At 38.0% G+C, this 21,265-nt stretch overlaps 1 protein-coding gene across 2 annotated transcripts in view; it reads right to left on the reverse strand.

Annotated features, from left to right (window-relative positions):
* Window positions 1-21,265, reverse strand: part of LOC121505957 (collagen alpha-2(V) chain-like) — a 41,347-nt gene that overhangs the window by 17,364 nt on the left and 2,718 nt on the right. The window contains exons 1-13 of one of the 2 annotated variants that reach the window (XM_041781402.1): window positions 9,650-9,773; window positions 5,874-6,092; window positions 5,561-5,791; window positions 5,128-5,144; window positions 4,998-5,030; window positions 4,838-4,870; window positions 3,875-3,928; window positions 2,635-2,727; window positions 2,465-2,542; window positions 2,303-2,347; window positions 2,141-2,194; window positions 1,987-2,040; window positions 214-267 (exon numbers count right to left, since the gene is read on the reverse strand). In XM_041781402.1, the coding sequence (XP_041637336.1) occupies window positions 214-267; window positions 1,987-2,040; window positions 2,141-2,194; window positions 2,303-2,347; window positions 2,465-2,542; window positions 2,635-2,727; window positions 3,875-3,928; window positions 4,838-4,870; window positions 4,998-5,030; window positions 5,128-5,144; window positions 5,561-5,791; window positions 5,874-6,092; window positions 9,650-9,665 (981 nt within the window). In that variant the 5' untranslated portion in view covers window positions 9,666-9,773. Of the gene's footprint in view, window positions 1-213; window positions 268-1,986; window positions 2,041-2,140; window positions 2,195-2,302; window positions 2,348-2,464; window positions 2,543-2,634; window positions 2,728-3,874; window positions 3,929-4,837; window positions 4,871-4,997; window positions 5,031-5,127; window positions 5,145-5,560; window positions 5,792-5,873; window positions 6,093-9,649; window positions 9,774-21,265 lie in introns of those variants that run through there. The other variant, XM_041781403.1, reaches the window with a different exon arrangement.

Consider the following 21,265-nt stretch of genomic DNA (forward strand, 5'->3'; position numbering starts at 1 on the left):
CTGCCTCAGATTTCTTCACCATCTTCCTTCTATTTAGTATCATTTATAGCAAATGCAACTCTTAAATTTGTACATTTAGTTATCAATTTAACAAGCTTCAGTTGTTTATGTGTTACATTTTTATTAAATAGGGTGAATGCTAAATTTCCCATTGTATTAGTTTGACCCACGATAATACATTTACTGTAAGGTTGTTATGAACGCAGGAATTACCGCAGATCCTGGAAATCCTGGCTCTCCTGTAGCACCTGCAGGTCCAGGCTCACCCTACACAAAAAAAAAAAAGTTATAGACGCAAAAAAGCTCACATTGTCAATGTAAAATTAATTCCTGTAGCTTTACACCAGTAATACTAGTTATATTGGTGACACAGTGACGTGCATGTTTTGTGCAGGTTGTAAAAATGTAACATCATAGTCAAGCAAAATTGGTTACAATGAAAATCTTTGAGATACTAGTGGTGCTAACATTAACAGACAGAAAACTTGCATTACCCTGTCACTTACATGCACACATTACTAAGGCACATAGTTAGCTTGCTAGTTAGCGACACAGCAGAGCTTTAGGATGCGCTGAACACAGACAAGTCTGGTACAGTTCCATCAGAATCTCCCTTGTGCTTCAAACTAAATCTGAAAACAAAGGCAGAAAAACTAGCCTATGGCCTCTTTAGACAGATATAATGAAAACAGCTACAAAATTCAAGACTTTATGGTTTTATATTTAAGACTTTTAAGAGCCACGGAGTCAAGTGCTGCCATAATTGAGATCAGCTGATAAGCACGCTATTGGCTAATCGCTCCCATGCTGCCATATTTAAACTACTCTTGCCCGCCTATACTCTGCCGTTCTCTCAGCAGACCGCTCTTGCAACCCTCCTCCACCCCAGCTCCTCCTTTATTATGCTTCTGACTTAATCAATGTCATTCTGTTGTCACTGATGTCTGCTCTGCTCTGGGTTTTGCTGCTTCTCTCCCTGCCTCGGGCTTTCCTAATCGGCATAAGAAGAGCAGGAACATGTGCTGCTCCTGCTTAATGCTTTCCATGTAGGCTCATTGAAAGGCAGGGGGGATCATAGCACAGCCACAACACATAAATAACATAAATAACAGCAACAAATGCTTATTAATAACTGGTTCTTGACCAAGGGTATCCTGACTGGAATACGTTTTAGGGCCCTGCACACACCTTGAAGGATGCATAGATTGGCTTGCTTCCTTAAATAAAGCAGAAATTGAATTAAAAAAAATTACAACTTAATAATAATAATTGGAGAATTTTTGTCTGAGTTGTGTCTCTTATGTTTCCTTTTATAGCAAAATGATGACTAAAGTCACCCAAAAAAGCACTGTCTTGCAAAGCAAATGTACAAATTTTGCCAACTGTTCGTATGTTTAGAAATTAAAACCTTACAGTGTAACGAAACGTAGTAAGTTCAGGAGCATAACAAAAAAAAAAGTAAAAGACAAAGTGTAGTATTTCAATCTGAAGAAGTCTCAACAGCAGAAAAATACTCTCGTATTTGACTCACATGTTACAATTCAGTATATTGTGCTTTTACCTCCACATATTTTAATTATTTACCCTGTATTTTATCATGAATAATCTCACTGAGATACAGAAATTAAAAAAAATCCAAATCTCCATTAAATTTAACAATTATATTTTTAGTATCTCATTTTATTCATTAGTTGTTTTTGGTAACTGATAATCCACTCGAGGACATTTTTATCATTAATCAGATTGTATTCAGAAGTTTTTTTGAGTATTTATTGAGCATATTGATTAGACAGAGGTATCATAAAAGTATGTACAAATATGCAACAACAGGCGTTAAGGGGTTAACTTCAGCATAAAAGTTCCAAAGAAGAAATAACTGAACATAACAAGCAGATGTTGCATGAAATGATAAATTAGCAACATTCAGAAGCAAGGTGTGAATGCAACAGCTGATAAAGCCTTAATCTGATTCTTTTAAAAACTCACATCCAGTCCAGCTTTTCCAGGTGGTCCATCTGGTCCCCGGTGACCTGGCTCCCCCTGTGAACAAACACAAATACTGTCAAAACTCTATATATTAAGAGACAATTTGTGTTTCTGTGGCAAACAAAAGAAGGATAAGATGCAGAAATGTTCCTACCATCGGTCCTGGATCGCCAGCCTCTCCTGGAATTCCCTGACCACCAGGTGGACCCTGGACAAAGACAAAATTGGAACCATTTTTTATCCATATCTGTACAAGAGGACAAGACCGAAAAGTAAACCACAATCAAGTCTTTAATTCTTGGTAATGAAGATGTACACTTGGTCCTGCGTTTCCTGGAGGCCCTCTTGGTCCTGCTTCACCCTGAAATATTAACACTGCTGTTAAAACAGACATTTTGGGAAAATCCAAAGTTTTGAATTAATTAAAAAAAACTCTTTAATTTCTTGATCTTTTCTAACACTTTTTTGCAGCACTCACCCTCGTTCCCGACACCATGGAGGCCATCACAGACTTCTCGTTACTGAACCCCAAAGCCATCTGAGCTCCGATGTTGCCCTACAAAAATATATAATCACGTTAACAAATTTTCCAAACAGGCCCATTTCTCTTGCAATAAATCAAAATAAATTGACTGTGGGAAAACTCACCCCAGGGGGAGCAGCCTGGCCTGGCTGCCCGGGTTGTCCTGGGTTTCCTGGAATACCAGGCTCACCATCAAACCCTGGAGGTCCTGGAAATCCCTACAGGGTGAAGTATGGTCAGTGTTAGAAGAATCTGTAAAACTTATCAGAGCTGTGTAAGAAGTATTTCTCCAAGCACAAACTGGCATGTGTTTTATTTTCATTTTTTTCTTTTTTTAGTTGAAAAACTGAAAAATATTAAAATCTTATGAGCTGCTGCACTATTGGATGCACTTTATCTGCAATACTATTCTTACAAGATAAGTATATGTTGTTTTTCCAGAAAAATTGACAATAGTTGGGCAGGTACGTTTAAGTCTGTCTACAACTACCATCCATGGATTAAAGGGAGGCACCCACTAGTGAAAAGCACCCTTTGAGCGATGTCTCATGTTAGATCAGCTTCACACTCAGTTGTTTTAACATTTTTGTAGCTGTTTTGCTGCTAGCACTGTATGATACAGCTAACACATGTACAGTGGTTCTAATACAGGTTATTTACAGAATCTTTGTGCTAATATTCTTTGTCATTATACAGCACTTTCCCTCCTTAATAAACCTTTATTCAGGGCTTTCTACAAGAACCAATGCACCTCAGTGTCAGTCTGACATCACAGATAGACTGTTCCATATACAGTATCTACTGCATGGATATATTTCACATTCATCTGGGGAAGCTCCCATTGAAAGCGTTTGGGAAGGGCAGGACTTTTCAAAAAATTCTCAAAAGGTGACTAGAGGAACCTTCTGTCACATTCGTTCTACAAATGCGCTTCTCCTGAGCAGACAGGCTACCTCTGTGTGAACGATGGAGTCTTCAGAGAATAAATTCATGCCAAGCCTGGTTGGGAGAGTGCAATAACATCTTCTCTGCTAAGACAAGCTTTCGTTGTGAGTCTCGGTTCTTGTTTCAGAGGAAAATTTGGTCAATTTCTGATTAAACTGCCACTTTCCTACAGCTACATAGCAACCGCGGGAGTAGCCGTTGGAACAATCCAGCACCCGTAACAATCGCAAACCCATGCTGAAGCAGACTGGGAGAAGAGCGAAAACATCTTTTACATCATGAAAAACAATCATAAATGTGCAGGCAACTGAAAGGAGAAGAAAGCCTGTAGGATAAGCTGTAAGCATGTCGCTTTGTATGGCACTGTGAATTGAGCTGTTAACATTGTATTAGCCAGCTGACGAGTAGGTGAAGACTTACCCGTCTGCCCTTAAAGCCTCTTGATCCGGTGTATCCCTGAGCTCCTGGAGGACCCTGGACCAAAGAATAAAAAGTTTATGACATGAAAAGTGTATTGAACAAATCCATATTAATAACAGTTCTAACAAACAGCACACACACACCTTTAAGAACCGGTAACTGCACACACCTGTTTTGATCTTTTACTTGTATTATACTGCTGTCAGATATTCATTCATTTATAAGAGTTTCTGTCATTCTACACTCTTCAACATCTCAACACATTTATCCTGCCTTTTTCTGATGCCTTCCACTGATATTCAAACGCCCCATAATGTTGCACATTACTCGACAGTAGGTATATTCCTTCTTTAACTTTTTTAACATCTTTTAAAATACTTTGTATATATTTGATACATTATTTTGCTTTAGTACTGTCCCATTTGCACAAATGTAATTCTTGAGCGTTTTTATGTTTTCTTTACTTCCTTTGTTTTTCCTTCTCTTACTGTGTGTGTAATGGAACAGTTAATCTTGAATTTCTTTTGGGATAAATAATCTACCTGATCTAAAAATCTATCTGGAACAACATTTGCAGAGTATAATCATTAATCCTTTGTATTCACAAACTTTTTTAACATTCATCATAACCTTCAAGCATTCCAGGTTAAGCCTTTAACTGCACACATAATTTCTTGTGTAATCTGAATCTCATGGCCTTCTGATGTCGGACTCAGCTGGTTTTCTTTGACCATGATGACGTTTTATTCTCCAGGTGATGATAACAGAAGACTATGCTGCCCTCTAGTGTTGACATAAATGCACAGAATTGTACATACTGAAGGCTGATCATTCTTACAAGCTTTTTGTGTCAAATATCATGAATTTATTTGATTGTTATTGTAATTCTAAGTGATTTACACTCTGATGTATTTCAGACTCAAAATTAAAACAAAAGTGAGAGGAAGAGGAATCAAAACTCACAGCAGGTCCCATCTGTCCAGGGTGTCCCACAACCTGAGATTAAAAAAACAACTCTTAAATCTTTGCAGTAAAAGAAAAAAAGAAATTTAATAAGATTTATAAAACATTTTTTGTTAAATAGAAGCTTTGAGCAAACTTTGAACTTCTATAGATTACTCACATATGGGATATCACCTGGTTCACCTTTCTGTCCCTATAAAAGAAAAAAAACACACAAAACTTATTCCAGCCCAAACAACATAATTATTTAGATTTTGTATAAAACCACGTAAAAGTAAATTATGACTCACCTTGAAGCCCAAAATTTCTTGGGAAAACAAAGAAAAATGAAGTTAGTGCTTTACATTTTAATCTGAACAATGTTATATCCTATTACAACTTCACTTGTTATGTAAACAAGCAGATTTCTACACGATTTCTACATGATATTTATCATGTTTTAAAAAATCAGCAAAATGTATCAAATTTATTTAATTTTCAAATATTCAAAAACAAAATCTAAAAATCTTTTTTACTGTTAAAATTCAACAGTTCGATGATGGAAAAGTGTAGTCCAAGGAGTGTTACAGTTATATAACATCACTGGTGTGTTGTTATAGATGTGAAAAACTTCACACATCATAACATCATAAGTTGCATTATAAAGAAGCATGCTGTGTCATCAAAATGTAATTGATTTACATGTAACTGGGTAAAGAATATAAGGGATAATCTGAGCCCTACCGATCATTCTGCTTGCGCTGGCGAAGGTGTCACACACGGGGCAGCACTCTCCCTCAGGTGTCACAACCTTCTCGCAGTTTGAAATCAGCTCACACTGGACCTCATCACAGATGGCCACACCGTCATCGCAGACGCACACTTGGCATGGCTCTGGTTTCCAGATGTCGTTGTGCTTATAGACCTGCTCTTCGACCGTGCAGCTTTCCCCTGGAGTCTCATCAGCTGCTGACACTGAGGAGAGAAAGAGGAATCATAATTAAGAAAAGAAGATGTGTATTTGTGACTAATATCATTGGATTGATGCAACATTTACCTATTTTGGGTTTAGTTTGGGGCTTCGTTGTTGAGCCTGGAGTCAGGCACACGGGGCAGCACTCGCCCTCTGGAGTCACAGTTTTCTCACAGTTGCCGAGGTCCTCACAGACCACTTCTTCACACACAGCTATCCCCAGATCACAGACACAGATCCGACACGGCTCGGGGTTCCACATGTCGTTGTTAGCATAGACTTTTCCATTTTCTGTACAGGTGTCTTCATGAAACAGAGACAGGAAGATTAAGTTAGCCTTCCTGTGAGTTTTGACTTTGGCCTGTGAATTTAACACTTTGCACTGGTTTGCATTTTTGCCAAGAGTTATAAGATGACTGATACCACTTTAAGCTTAATATGAAGCCATCTTATTGCAGTCTTAATACAAAGCTAAGCTAACTAGCTTCCAGTCCCTGGCTTTTACTCCATATTTAGCTTAAAAATATGGAAATAATGATGATAGCATCACTTAACTTTTGGCAAAAACAAACACGTATGCATGATACAACAAAAATCTTAAACTTTTCCTTTAAGTGCAAAGCGACAATGACACATTTACCACTCATGCGAGCAAATATTCAAATTGTAACAAGTAGTATAGTTTTTTAAAGCCCTTATGTGCAGATTTTGTTTCAACGTGACTTTAGCATCCTCCTAACCGTTAGCAATACATCCAGAAGGAGTCGCCAAGGTCACGAATCATAAATCATAGACATACAGGCTTTAAACTTTACAGTTTTAAAGATAAAGAAAATTTTATACATCAATCTTTCATTTGACCTGAAAGACAAAGCAACACAAAATAAGCACAAATAATAAAAATGTGATAGCTTATCATCGTTAAATATACATTAGAATAACTGACAACATGACTCTGAGCATGACATTAAAGATAATAATTTCCCAGAGGAATACACATTATTTGATAGGTAAGTTACTTCCCCAACCTTTTTGTGTGGCAGAAAAATTGGCAGCAACTTCACAGGTTTCACGTGTTTAATATGTAGTTGCCACCAATGATTACACTGCAGTAAAGCTGGTTGAGAAGTAAACTTATCTGACAAAAAGTCACTGTATTCCCTTTGCAAATGGACAAGACAGTCATAGGGAAACTCTGAACACAATATTGAAAATAAAAAGAACATTCTGAGGTTTTGCACACAGGATGGAGCCTGAAGAGGAAAAGTTCAGGTCAGAAGACATGACAAAAAGCGCCAGCAGTTCTAACACAGATGTGAAGATTCTGTCTGCTTCACATGAGTAAAATCAACTAACACTGCCAGACGACCAGGATGCATTAATAGACAGATGGGAGGGTTATATTCCAGTTTACCAGGGTCTGCAGTCAAGCACACAGGGCAGCACTCGCCCTCTGGAGTCTTTGCGGTCTTGCAGTCACCTAAATCTTCACAAACCAACTCCTCACAAAACACCTTCCCCATTTCACAAATACAGACTTGACATGGCTCTGGCTTCCATATCTGATTGTTGGAGTAGACTTTGCCATCCTCTGTGCAGGAATCTTAATGGGAAAGAACAACAACTCATATGACTGCACTTGTACAGTGGAAAATATACATGAGAAACATCAGGACCACTGGCACAAAGTTCAGTACAAGGCTCATTTTCTGTTAACTGTGGAAATGTTTTGGTGTTTGAGGCAGGTTTATCACAATCATACTGACAATCTAATGAGACCTACCAGCCATGCTGTGCTCAAGTTTAGAGCTAGCTGCTAAATGTTGACATGCCAACAAACTCAAGCAACAGTTGCTAAGTAGGCTGTCAGTGTTTACTGCATCTCCATCACAATGGTTCTACCTGCTTAAGAGCTCTTTTAACTGATGACTAACGCTTGTCCCAAATCCAACATGACTAAGGGTTGTAGCACATTGTAAATGCAAGCCTACTGTACTCTGACACAGTGCCTGAGTCCACTTCAGGAAATAGTTTTGAGCATAATTCATGTGGACTTGGGCATGCTGTGGGACTGAGCCTGGGTACTGGGTACTCATCAGTGAGTAGAGCTGTAAAACATCTAGTCTATTCTTAAACTGTCATACAGCAGAATCCATTGTTCACACAGAGTATAAACAAATGTTGACTTGAGTGATTGCCATGGCTGTCTCTTCTTCTTTCTTCTTCTTGGAAGATTTTCCAACTAACAATGTGTATTCTGCCACCACCTCTATTGGATGGTGTACATTAGGGATGATATTATCGACCTGATATTAGCAGTAGATATTAGCTTTAAAAGGCAAATATCGGTATCTGCAGATATCAACATTTCTGCAACTATTTACATCTGTTTATATCAACTGTAAATTTCAGCCATATATACTTAAACATTTATGGGGTTTTAGACTGGGCCATCAGATCTATGTCAGCTGAGGTCTTTTTCTTTTTTCATCAGTATTAAAGTATGTTTTAAGGACTTAAGTGTTCTTCTTTGTTCATCCTCAAAACTTAAAGCAGTGTTACTCAACCCTGCTCAACCAAAGAGCCAAACTGTTGAAAAATACCTTTGCAAGAGCCACAGTATAAGTTGTGAAAAGTGGCAAAAATGGTCAAGCAGCAAAAAAGTCACAAAAATGGGTGGAAAGGGGCAAAATAGGAAAAAAAAGGCAAAAAATGAGTGAAACGTGACTTAAATGGGCAAAAAGCAGAAAAAAAGGTGGAAAAATGGGAAAAATGGCATTTAATAGCAAAAGGCAGCTTAGATGGGCGAAAAGGGGCAAAAATGGCTAAAGGGGACAAAAATTGCAAACAGTAAAAGCTGGACAAAAGGGCAAAAATGGGATAAAAGTGGCAAACATGGGCAAAAAGTGGCAAAAATGGGCTTTAAGCTGCACTGGATTAAAAGTAGCAAAAAAAATGGGAAAAAACAGGGCAAAAAATTGCAAACAAGGCAATGGGGGGCACCATTGCCCTAAAAAAAGCAGTGTTTGGCTTGTAACTCCAAAGTTGCACAAACAGTAGCTGCTGCTAAAGCTCTGTTAATCTGATGATAAATACTATATTTCTGAAATACTCTCCATATCAGGGGTCCCCACTTATTATGTTGTTAAATTACCTTCATTATGAAACAACCATTACACATCATAAACACCATACTAGCTAAGACGAGGATTGTTAGCAGTGTCATTATAGGGGTCATAACAGTTTATGTATGTGTCTTAACACATAAATGCTATTTTAGAATGACTCAAGATTTTTTATGCCTAGATAAACTCAAAATCATCCCTCCAATCATACCAATATAGCTCTGAAAAGGGTAAAAAGTAGTTAATAGTACATCTTGTCAAGTATTGTTCAAAGTCAAGGTTGTTATGGAAAAAAGGAAGTATGTTATGACCCATAACAACATTTTTGTACATGATTTAAATAAATGTAACTTTAAAGACATGCAAAAACATCATTTATAGAACACTTTAGTATGACAATATCTATACCACACATAAAAGTAAGAAGCAACAAGGTAGAAGAAATACAAATGCATGAAATACTCATTAAAACAAAACAAAAAAAACTTCTCAGTGTTTTTTTAAAGAACAAAGTAATAAAGAAAAATCAACTTATTTAGGCTTCATATACAGAGCATTAATGATCACCTTTAGCATAGTGATCATTCCAGAAGAGGTAATATTGTAGTCTCTGCTTTTAAAACATCATAAAATCCACACAAATAGACCCCGGGTGGATTTGTAAATGTGGATATTTATAGACCCACATTTAAATGTCCTCTGCCAAATATCAGCTTCTTATTAAATATTTATTACCAGTTTTATTGTCCATGCTAGGATGCAGCAGTGGTGGTGGTGATGGTGGTGGTGTAGTCGAGCACACAGGGCAACACTCGCCCTCAGGGGCCTCTGTTGTTTGGCAGTGCTTTAGCTCCTCACACACCACCTCCTCACACACCACAGTCCCTGCGTCGCACACACAGACCAGACACGGCTCTGGGCTCCAAATCTGATTGTGGGAGTAGGTCTCTCCATTGTCTGAGCAGGCATCTTCATGAGACAGAAGAGCAACGGACATCAGTAATGTGGCTGATTGCCTTTCAGTTGGCAGTGATAGGGAAGTTTTACACGTCATTATGGGGATTTCTTTAGGGGACCTGCAGCAACTATCCCATGGTACAGTTTAAATCAGCTATATTCACCAGACTCATTTTGTATTGAAATTTGAACCCTTGCTTTACTACTTTGATCTCAAATGCAACATATTGTAAGGTCATGTTGCCCTTTTGATTAGCCAGCTAGCATCTATCTGGCCAGTTTCAACATTAGATCACTATTTCTAACTAACTGAACTCACAACAAAGTTTAGGGGATCTTAAGTCTTTTGCATCAAGTCTCCACCATAGCTTTAGGGGAGAACAGCGTTGGTTGTCACAGGGGTTGGTTGTCACACTCATTATATCTGGCCACCAGAGGGCACTGTCTCCCTAAATTTGCTATGCAAATTTCCAGAATTGGCTTAAAAGCTGACCTACATAGTCTTCACTGGGGTAGGACAGCTGATCCTAGGGGAGGACTTTTTGCATTTTCATGTCAAATGGTAAATATTCAGCTCCTCAGTATTGTTCTTCTCGGCTTTCCCACAACGAGTTTATAACAAAACAACTGTTACCCTGAAAAAGTGTGAAGGGAAAGCTATCATTTAGATTATAGTTAGCTAGCTAACTAGTTGTTAGATGGTTATTAGCCTTGATGTTAGCCAGGAATTCCAGTTGGGTTGGTTGTCACATTCTCTTTGGAGTTGGTTGTCACATGATGAATGTGAATGCATGTAGCCTCCTTGAGTAACCTATTAATGTTAGGCCTATTTGTTTTTTTCTTTATGTTGCTAAAGGCTGGCCTAAAGATGTTCCTTTGTGTATTTCTTGCTCATTTTGTGTTAAGAAGCATAAAGTTGTATTTGTCAACTTGTCAATGCAATTAAAGTTTCAAATTTAGTTCTGCCTTCTTGCCTTTATTTAAGGATTTTTCCCATAAAAACAACATTGAGGCAAAAAAAAAAAACAGTGTGTGTGACAACCATCCCCATGATGGGGTTGGTTGATCTCCCATACCATTGTGAGCACTACATTTGTACATTGGTGTCACATTGGTACATTGCTCTGCAATACTCCCAAAGTGATTTTTGTGCTAGGTCTGGTCCATCACCATTCGATTGCCTGTGAGCAGGAAACCCCGGCAAGTGAAACAGAGCATATTATATTAGAGTTGGCTGATAAATATTAAGCAGCAGTTGATTAAACTGCAGTTACTGCAAAGACGAAAACAGGGGAGACACCAAGGGAGGACAGGGGAGTGTTTTAGACTCATTCAGCCACTCAGAGAGATATGGATGAGGAAATACACACCCAAAACTCCCTTTTTCTTAATGAAAATAATTTGGTGCCTTGTATAGCTCAGATTTTGTCAAATACTGTGCTCCAGTGGAGCTTATCCAGACTCCTCCATAAGTATAAACCACAAGTAAACATCATGAGTCCTGTGGCTCTGTAAATGTTTTAAACTTGTAAACATAATGGAGGAAAATTGTTTCCTCTGCTTGGATTGTGGAGTTTGTGGTGAAAGAAACAATGCAAACAGTGAGACTGTTATACTCGTGAGTCAACACTTGACCCGTGCCACTTTTGTTTGGCTTTAACTGGAATGCATGGCAAAGGCTGCAAGGAGAGGGCCAGCTGGCGTGTTGGTTTGATTATTACTGTCTGCAGCAATGCTTCCTGCAGGTAAGGTTAACAAATGTGCAGGTGATGCTTTGCAGAAACAGAAACTGAGTTTCCAGGTCAGGTAAACATTTACAGACAGAGAAAGAGCTGAGTTTTTTATTGCATGGAGTCAGACAGAGCATGCTCCCCTACAGAAATTTCAATAGAAGCCAGATGACAAGCTTCTAATGATCATTTTTCAATTTTGCTAAATAAATTATGTAGTATGCACTGAGCATGGTCACCTCAGCTCACCACCAACTTTACTATGCTGAAGTCCACATCTTTTATTTTTACTCCATAAAACAGAGTAAATTAAATGTACACATGCATGTCTGCTTCAGGTTTCTGTATTTCTGAACTATTTTCTTTTTTCTGCTGTTTAATCTAGTGTAAAAACAAGCAACAGCATACATATGTGATGATAATTTCTAATGCTTTAAACCCCCATGGTAAGAAAAATCCCCATAATGATGTTTGCCACCAACTGAAAGGAACCTAAAGGTGCTGAGTAAACCAGAGCTCCCAGTATTGGAGGGAACAAACAGCATTTACCTGCGTCAGAGTCTCTACTGTGAGTCGGTGCTGCAGTCGAGCACACCAGGCAACACCTGCCCTCGGGATACACAGCCGTCTGGCAGTCATTCAGCTCCTCACACACCTCGTCCCCACACACCACAGCGCCCATGTCACACACACAGACCCGACACAGCTCCGGACTCCATATCTGATTGTTGGAGTAGACCTGTCCGTTTTCTGTACAGCTGTCTGAGTCAAGCACAGCAGCATGAAAATGACGTTTTTACACCCTCCAGTGGTCATGAAACTTTCTCTGTGTGCAGGAGACATCAGCAGGTATTAGTGGAGTCAGTCACAAAAGAAAATAAAAGTGTAATTCATTGAAGAACAGATCCTAAACCAAGAAGTTCATTGATTTTTTTCTGTCTAAAAAGGACTTTAAATACAAGATCAAGTGCCCAGGACTGCTAAAAAGTACACAGACTAAAATAACAGTACAGAAAACAGGCCTTTAAAACACACCTACGAAGGTGATGTAGCTGTACTTTCTACCTTGGCCACTAGGCTGCACCCATTACAAAGCAATACAACAAAAATCAGCTGTGCATGATGCATGGATTTACTGTTTATGAGCTAAGAAGGGGGCTAATCCTCTACTGTGTACAGACTGTAAGCTTTAGTCAACTCTCTATAACAGCAGTGTTTGAGCACTTTACGATTAATTTTCTTTTTACTTTTTGCAGTAAAAGCTGAAATATGGTTGAGTCAAAGACCAGAAATTGAACGCCATAGAGAAGGACTGCATCGCAGACAGGACTCAGTCCCACAATTCCTTGGTTTAGGATGCTAGTCCTTCATCTATAGCTTAACTGAGGCTGAAGTTCTTCTTATAATTTGCTGAAAAGCATCTTAGTATGTGATCAAAGTTAAAACTACCACTTGTGTGATAGTTATACAGGGCTATTTAGTGAAATTTTCCCTAAGATTCTCAATGAGATCTTCATTAAGGGATACACTGAGTTGCATAATTATCAACATATAAAGTATTTGCAAAAGAGGTAACAGTTTTCATAGAAAAAAGGTAATTCTAGTCTCAAATACTCTTTTTTTAAGCATGTTTTATATTAGTTAATTTGGTTTATAACAATGATATACTTTTTATGTAATTTATACAGTATTTGAATTTCTGTCAGATTAATTTAAAGGTACAATACGTCAAATTTTAACTCTGAAATGTCTACATTAATCAAAAATGAAAGTTCATTTGCTGTATAGCTTAGTCAAGTTCATACACCTCCTCAAAGATGGTTCTCAAACACTTAAAATACAGGAATGCAAATATGTTGAAATCAAACTGAAGGCCAATAAACTGAAAAACCACTGTCAGACTTGGGAATTTCCACTGATTGTGCTCATCATATGGGGTAATGTGCTCCTCAGGCTGAAAAAAACCCTTTAATCAAGTCTTTAATTATGAATGTTAAAGTCTCCCTCAGTTCTGTTTATTTTGAGACACAAAATGCACAAAAGCCAGCCTTAATCTGAGGGATTAAGGTCAGAAAGAAGCTGGCATTTACCAAAATATTAACATGATGGTAAAGAGTTGCATTGTGGGAAATGTAGTATCCACCTTTTTGAAAGTTTAACTAATAGGCTACTAGGATCAAGTATCCTGCCTTAGTTTAACTCGTTACATCTTATCTGGCTCTTAAAAGGCACAAAATTGAATTAATCTTATTGCATAACAAATATAATCTATAAAGCATGAACATATTCCTGCCCCACATTCGAGTCTATGTACCCCATCTTTGACAGGCATTTAAAATACATCAAGAAAATACAAACAAAAGCCAGTAATACTACAATAAACTAGAAAATTCAATGCAATGGGCATAAAAGTCAACTTTCACATATCAACTCCTGCATAACAACTGGAGTTCCAGATCTGAAAACATTCCTTTTTATGGCTTATGTGCAGAATGATAAAACTGCCAAAAGTGTTTTCAGTTCACATGATTATAGCATTCTGCTGAAATTACAGTAAAAAAGGATTACAACAAAGCTGAGGATCATTTTCAAAGCAATGTGCCCTCTGGGGACGCCTGACAGGTCACTGATTTATGTAAAATACAGAAAAATGTGCACAAAACTAAGAATTAGACGTCCTCTAGCTTCCACAGACACTGTCAGGTAAATAAACTGCACTTGAATCAACACATCAGTGACGAGACTGTGGTTTAATTTGCAGTTCCTGGCTGTAAATGAGGCTATAAACGCGTCTGAATACAAGTGTGTCATCATCTATAATCATCTTTGCAGCAGTAATATGTCTCCCCTCTCAACTCCAATGATAAACATGAAACAGGACGACTCCTATAGTTTTCTTCTTTGCACATCCATCTACAGGTCATTTAATCAAGACGTATTTCTGAGTTTTAAAGTAAAATGTCACTTTTGCTGCCTTCCATGCAAGAACTGCAAGATTTTTCATTCAAACTGACCCTATTACAGCCAAAAACTTAAACATATTGGCATTACACTAATTCCTGCAAGTACTACAGAGACATTTTTCACTTACTGTAGCGTTTATGGTCATTATTTTGCAAGTGCATGGGGGAATAAAAGTCCTTACAGGCACATTTTTGTCTTGCAGTTAGAAAAAAAAATGCAAAAGTGAAATTAAATGATTTGTTTTGCAACTTATGTACCCTTATTCCTCATCATGTACCCACAGTTGTCTATCAGACTTTAAAAAAATAGGAAAAAAGTCTCAAAAAGAAGTTGAAAAAGAGCAAATATGGCCAGCTGCTAGGAGCTCTGTGCAGCATATTTTAATCTATGCAGTTAAGCGTCGTCCTAAGTACTAATTATGTGGTGGAGCCTCTCCCCGCGATAGAGGCCGCTTTTCAAAAGCAGCGAGTTATTTAAGGGGAAACCACAGCGCCTGTATTATACGTTTGCTTTGGGTAGAAGTTGAGGTTTTGATTTTATTTGGGAGCGCTGAGAGGTGCCACACCCGGAGAACCCTCCTGCTAGAAAACCTGCTGCATCCAGAGGAGAAGAAATCCACGAGCTGGGAGGATTTGGAGCCACTCAAGTCTTATTAAAAGTTCTTTCCAGCATTTGTTAGTTTACTACCCATCTGCAGCTTCCTCTTTTTTGGGATATTAAACCTTTTACTCTGGAAACTTTTGCAAATAAAACACATTTTCATACTTTACAGCGATGAATTAAAAAAACTGTAATAAAATCATCACTTTTAGCTGTTTGAAGGTGATTATAGCTCTGATATGCAGCTATTTTCATGACTAACTGTGGCCTAATTTTAGAATGCAAATGGTCTGTGCAGCTCTATGACCTCGAGGTTTGCAAACGCCCTCACCTCCCTGACTGAGCTCTATTTATAACATTATTCAGCCCACATAAACTCCACCTTTCCTTCATTGTCTCCACGAGAAAACTCTTTTTGCAGGCAGGTAGCTAAGAAAGTCACCAAACGCTTGAAACAGATGTTACAAATAGCACAGTCCAGGAGTAATCTGCTTCAGAAAACAGGATTCTTCCAGATACAGCAGCCTTAAATATTCATGAAAATCTATTAAAACACACATGCATTCATGTTAAGACACATAAATGTCTCATAATATAATGCCACAAATCAAAAGTTGCATCTGAAAGTCAAAAAGCCTGAATTGCTGCATTGTTTTCCCACTAAATAGCCGATTAAACCCACAATTAAGTGTAAAAATAGTTCAGTTTGACTTAAAACCAGCAAAGCATGAGGTTTATGTTTGTGTTTATGTTGTTGTCTCCCATTCAACTCTGAGCTCTCTGCCATTTTTCCCTCTAAAACAAACATTCACAGACACAGAGCCAAGATCAGCACACTAAAATCCAAAACGGCCTGTCGACATCTTCACAAGCCGACATAAATCATCACAAAACCTCGGCCCAAAGTTCCTTCACACAAACCTGCTTTGGAAACAAATGTCTTAAGAAAATTGTTCAAATGGCACATGAACTCACCCTGATCTCTACTCTCTTACAGGTTTACTTCAAATGAAGCAGCTATCATTTCCCTCATAATAGTAGTGTGGTTAAAGAAGGCTACAGCAGCCTTTTTGGCTTAAATGTTACCATTTTTATACCCCGCTGGGGAAGGCAAAAGTCTATTATTGCACGGTCTGTATTTTCTGCCTGAAAGTGCTTGATAATTTGGACTGATCTCCATAATGTTGCTTAAACGATGATTCACAGGAAGGGAGAGCACAAAAAAAACTTAATTTACTACTCACTGCTTCCTTTCATCTATTTTTAACTGTTCAAAACATCAAGACAATTGAAATTAAGTTAGAGCTTATTTATCACTCTGTTCAGCTGGTAACACAAGAATGCAATGTTAACATTCCCGGGTATTTAGGGGTAGAAAGGCCAAAGCAAAAAGCCTTTAATGCTAATTTATTTTATTAAAGCTTGTGAAATATTTTATGATAGCTCTTGAGAAATAGGTGAGGAAAATGCTACCACTTCAGTGTTTGCAGGCCCTGCAGAATGCAAGAAGAAGGGGTTAGCTTAGCATACATGCAGCAAAATGATTAGCCAGTTTTAAACTACAGGGATCTTCTTATTGTTTTGGTTTGTAAGAAATAATCAAGCAAAACTTGTTTTTAATTGATTGAACAACTTAGATGCTGGTATGCGTTTTTTTAATGTGCTGTCAATAGATGAAGCATGGCTGAAAGTTTCATTCAGTCTCTGGTCTTCATCCTAAGCTAATAGCTAGGCTTTGGTAAAGCTTGTTAGCAGGCCCTTTGTCACAAGCATTTGTCTACATGTCTTTATGCTAAGCTAATAGCTAGGTTTTGGTAAGGCTTGTTAGAAGGCCCATTATGACAAGCATTTGTCTATATGTCTTCATGCTAAGCTAATAGCAAGGCTTTGGAAAAGCTTGTTAACAGGCCCTTTGTGACAAGCATTTGTCTACATGTCTTTATGCTAAGCTAATAACTAGGCTTTGGTACGGCTTGTTAGAAGGCCCATTAGGACTAATGTTTGTCTACATGTCTTTATGCTAAGCTAATAACTAGGCTTTGGTACGGCTTGTTAGAAGGCCGATTAGGACTAATGTTTGTCTACATATCTTTATGCTAAGCTAATTGCTAGGCTTTGGTACATCTTGTTAAAAGACCCTTTAGGGCGAACATTTGTCTACATCTTTATGCTAAGCTAAAGTCAACTACTGCATGTTCAAGTTTAAGATTTCTTATACAGTTATCCAAGGCTTTTATGAATCAAACAAGAATATTTACCAAACTCTTAGCTATTTTTTTCAACTGGGTGAACACTTTTTTTTTTGCTGATTTTTAACGCAAGCTAGGAACTACCACGCAATTTGACTAAGACGAGCACAAGAGTGGGTTTAAGGTTCAGGTAGTTGCTGGTGGTTTGGTTAGCAATAAATAAAGCTACGGACATACTTCTCTCTATTTCCTGTCTTTACACTAAGCTAATTGTGTTGTTGTTGCAAAGATAAAACAATTACCATGCTAATGTTGTTATACTAAATGTTTCTATTCTGAGTTTTTTTTTTTTTTTTTTTTTTTTTGGGGTAATAGTACGGATTTGGTAAGGCTTCACGATAAGCCTACCACAGCTAGCTTTGTCCATATGTGTCCTTATGCTCAGCTATGCTAAGCTAAATGACTGCACATCAAAGCTGCAGATGCCTCTTACAGCCATCAAATTCTTGCGTAAAAGCTAACTGGAGCTACTTTATGTCTTACCAGTAGCTAAAATCTGTATCTAGCCTTTCTCAACCATGTCAGGAAATTAGCCTAATTAGGCTAGTTGCTAAGAAGAAACAGATGGCAGCAGCTGCAACAGTTTAAGTAGAAGACTACTAACGTGGTTAACCAAGTCAAATTAAGGAGATTAGTGCGGTTGCTAATGAGGAGGAAATGGCCAAAGTAGAAGCCATAAAGAGAAATCCAAAATCAGGTCAAATGTAGTTAAAAATTAAAACAATCCTATTTACTTCATCTGGCATTTATTAGACAGCATAAGTACTTTTGTGGCTAGAAACACAACCAGATTCTCATTTTTGGCCTTGAGTGAAACACCTGTCACTCTACAGATTGAGGAAATCCCTTGACTGAACTTAAATGCACAAAATTTTCACACCAGATGTGACCTAAAACTAGTGGGATTCTTGAAGTTTCTTTTTGCAGCTTCAGTGGGGGGTGAACTGGGATGGAACATGTGAAACATTTCATATCCAGCATCCTTTTCTCTCAGGGTGTGTCTTGTCTGCCTCTGGCCCCGAAGTCTGACCAAAATTAGTGCCCTTCTTTTGTCCGTCCCATTCACTCGGCCACATCATTATAGCCGTGGCGCTCAAAACCCCGTCATTCAGCCTCGACCTCGCACTGAAATAGCCCAGCTAGCCTTTACGCATGCATTAGTTTGTCCTGCAGCCTGCAGGGGAGGGAGATATTTTTGACCCAGGATCACATCCACCGGGACATTTTGTTTTAGAAAGGCCACATCTTGACTTTGAAGAAATTTTCTGCATTTGGAGATTTTTCTCTTAACAGCTGGGGGTCTACTTCTCCTCAATTTAAAGCCTAAATTGAATTTTATCCCTAGAAATCAGATCTTGATATCCCTGTGTCAATCTTTAATTATCTTTAGAAAAAGTTTCCAGCTGTCACAAGAAATATCGTGTCAAGAAAGCACTTTTAATCATCACTTAGTGGCTTCACAAGCAGGATAAAGGTGTCCCATAAAGGCATAATAAGCCCTTTTGGTCAGCGCTGTGGGTGTCATTTTAACCTTCAGCTTGCAAACCACAATGCCAGTGTGGTTCCTAGTTTAACTTTGACTACAACATGAGGCAGAAAATTCTGCAAGAGGAGAGAATCCACCAAAACAACTTCCTAAATTTCACAAAGGGACTCATAAATCCTAAATTAATGGGAAAAACAAGCAGAACTAAAAAAAAAAAACATGTCATTTCATTAGAAATACAGAAGGAAATGCTTTCACGTGGCTTATAAATCATTAAAAAGTCATACTTATGCAGTTTGGAGGCTTACTGGTACAACAAACATGAATGTGGATGAGCAGTTTTAAAATAAGGCTGTGCAGAATAATTGGATCAAATAAAAACATCTTCTAAAAAAATCATTTTTGATGCATAAGAAAGAAAAATGGTCTTCTGTTTTGACCAACACCTGAAAAAGTGAGGTGTAAACAGGGAAAACCAATCAGAGAGCAGACTGATTTTTGGCACTCGTCACTCACCATTCTTTCTATCTTCTTGGCACGTCACAAACATCACCTGAGCCAGGGTGAGGAGCAGGCACACGGTAATCCCAGAGCGACACGAGGGGCCCATGTCTGCATGCCAGACATGCAGCGTCCTCACACAAAGACAGAGAGAGAGCCCGACCCCGAGCTACAGCATCCAGACCAAAAAAATCCAAATATCCCTGAGAGGAAGCAGCTCCTGGATGAGCGATCACTGCAGACTGAAACAAGCTACCTCTTCTCCTCACCCCCTCCCTCTCTGACTCTCCTCCTCCTCTATCATAATTTCTCCTTACTTTATTTCAAAGCCAACCTCCTCCTTGAAAGATGCAGCTAATTAGAGGCTGTGTTACATTAGACCAACCAAAAACAGTGATGAAAGAGGGATGATGATGCTGAAAAATAGTTTAGAAAGCACAAGTTGCTTTCTCTTTGTATATCATTATGTAGGATTTACAGTTTGCTGCATGTTTTTGCATTGTGCTGCAAGAAGAATGTCTGCTTGACTTAAAAATCAAACAAAGATGATATTCTTTTTCTAATACAGTAAACAGAGTCTAAACTGCATGCTAGTAATTCTACTGACCCCCTATGCTTGTTGGATGCTGATAATTATTCCAATTACAAATAAATGACTAGGTTTAGATTAAGAATCCCACGTGTGTATGGCTTTATGGCACTTGTTCACACACCAGCCCTTAGCTAAAAAGAAGCCAGTTAGACACAGTTGTTGAATCAAACTGTGCTGAGGCTGGCTAAGATACAGAGAAGGACAATGATGGATAAGGCTAAGAAGAGACGAAGAGAAAAACCTGGCATGTCTCATGTTAAGTAGCTTTACCAGGTTCAGAAAGCTGCTTAAGTTATTTCCAAAGTTTACAAATGAATAAAAAAATCTATCTTTCATCACAAAGTTGGCTCTTTGAGGGATGCACGGATTCACTAGTTTAACATCAGTGTCGTCCAATATCAGCAAAAAACATCTGCAAATAATGTGGGCAGGAACTGATGTCAGTAGCGGATGATTTCTACCATGTCCTAACATTTTAACGCTAGCATTGAGCACACCTAACTGCTGATTTAGAAAGAAAATTTCCTATAGGGCAGAAGATGTGACCTGTTGGACAAACCCTGATCTGTTTTCATGGTCTAATGTCTTTATTAGTTCAGAATCTTATGAACGTATCTCAACTAGCATCCAATAAATCAGCCTCTCTAATGTAGCCACCAACTGTAGACATCATAGCAGCAGTTGATTTCACACAAACAAGTATCTTGGGGTCTAATAGTCTAATAGTCTAATAGTTTTGGATTTTTCATGAGTTTTTATATTTATTTTGTTATTACTTTCTGTGATCGATTTCAGTGTAGTTATTAGTTTGACTGATTGTTTGTTTAGTTTAGTTTTTTATTTTGCAAAAAATGCTTCGTTTTAGTTTAGTTTTATTAGTTTTAGTTTTTTACGGATAGATGTCAGGGCTGAGTGAACATCATACATTTTTAAAAACATATTCAAACAGGCTACTCTTCACTTATCATTTCGGCTATTTACTTAATGATGATGTTTGAATACAACTCTAGACATAAAACTACCACTATGTGAAGTCTTAACCAATCGGATCAGGCAATTTTACTCTCCCCAGACTATGATGTTGGTGCCAGTCAATATGGTTGTGTCAAAGACTAAAACTAAGGATATTTGGTCTCCATTTTTATTTTATTTTAGTTAGTTTTGTAAGCTCACTATACAGGTTAAGTTAGTTTTCGTTTTTTTGGTAACGCTTAGTTTTTATCTAGTTTCAGTTAACTAAAATAATTTTTGAATTTTAGTTTTAGTCATTTA

This window comes from Cheilinus undulatus, linkage group 24 (assembly GCF_018320785.1).
Source record: "Cheilinus undulatus linkage group 24, ASM1832078v1, whole genome shotgun sequence".
Taxonomy (NCBI): Eukaryota; Metazoa; Chordata; class Actinopteri; order Labriformes; family Labridae; genus Cheilinus; species Cheilinus undulatus.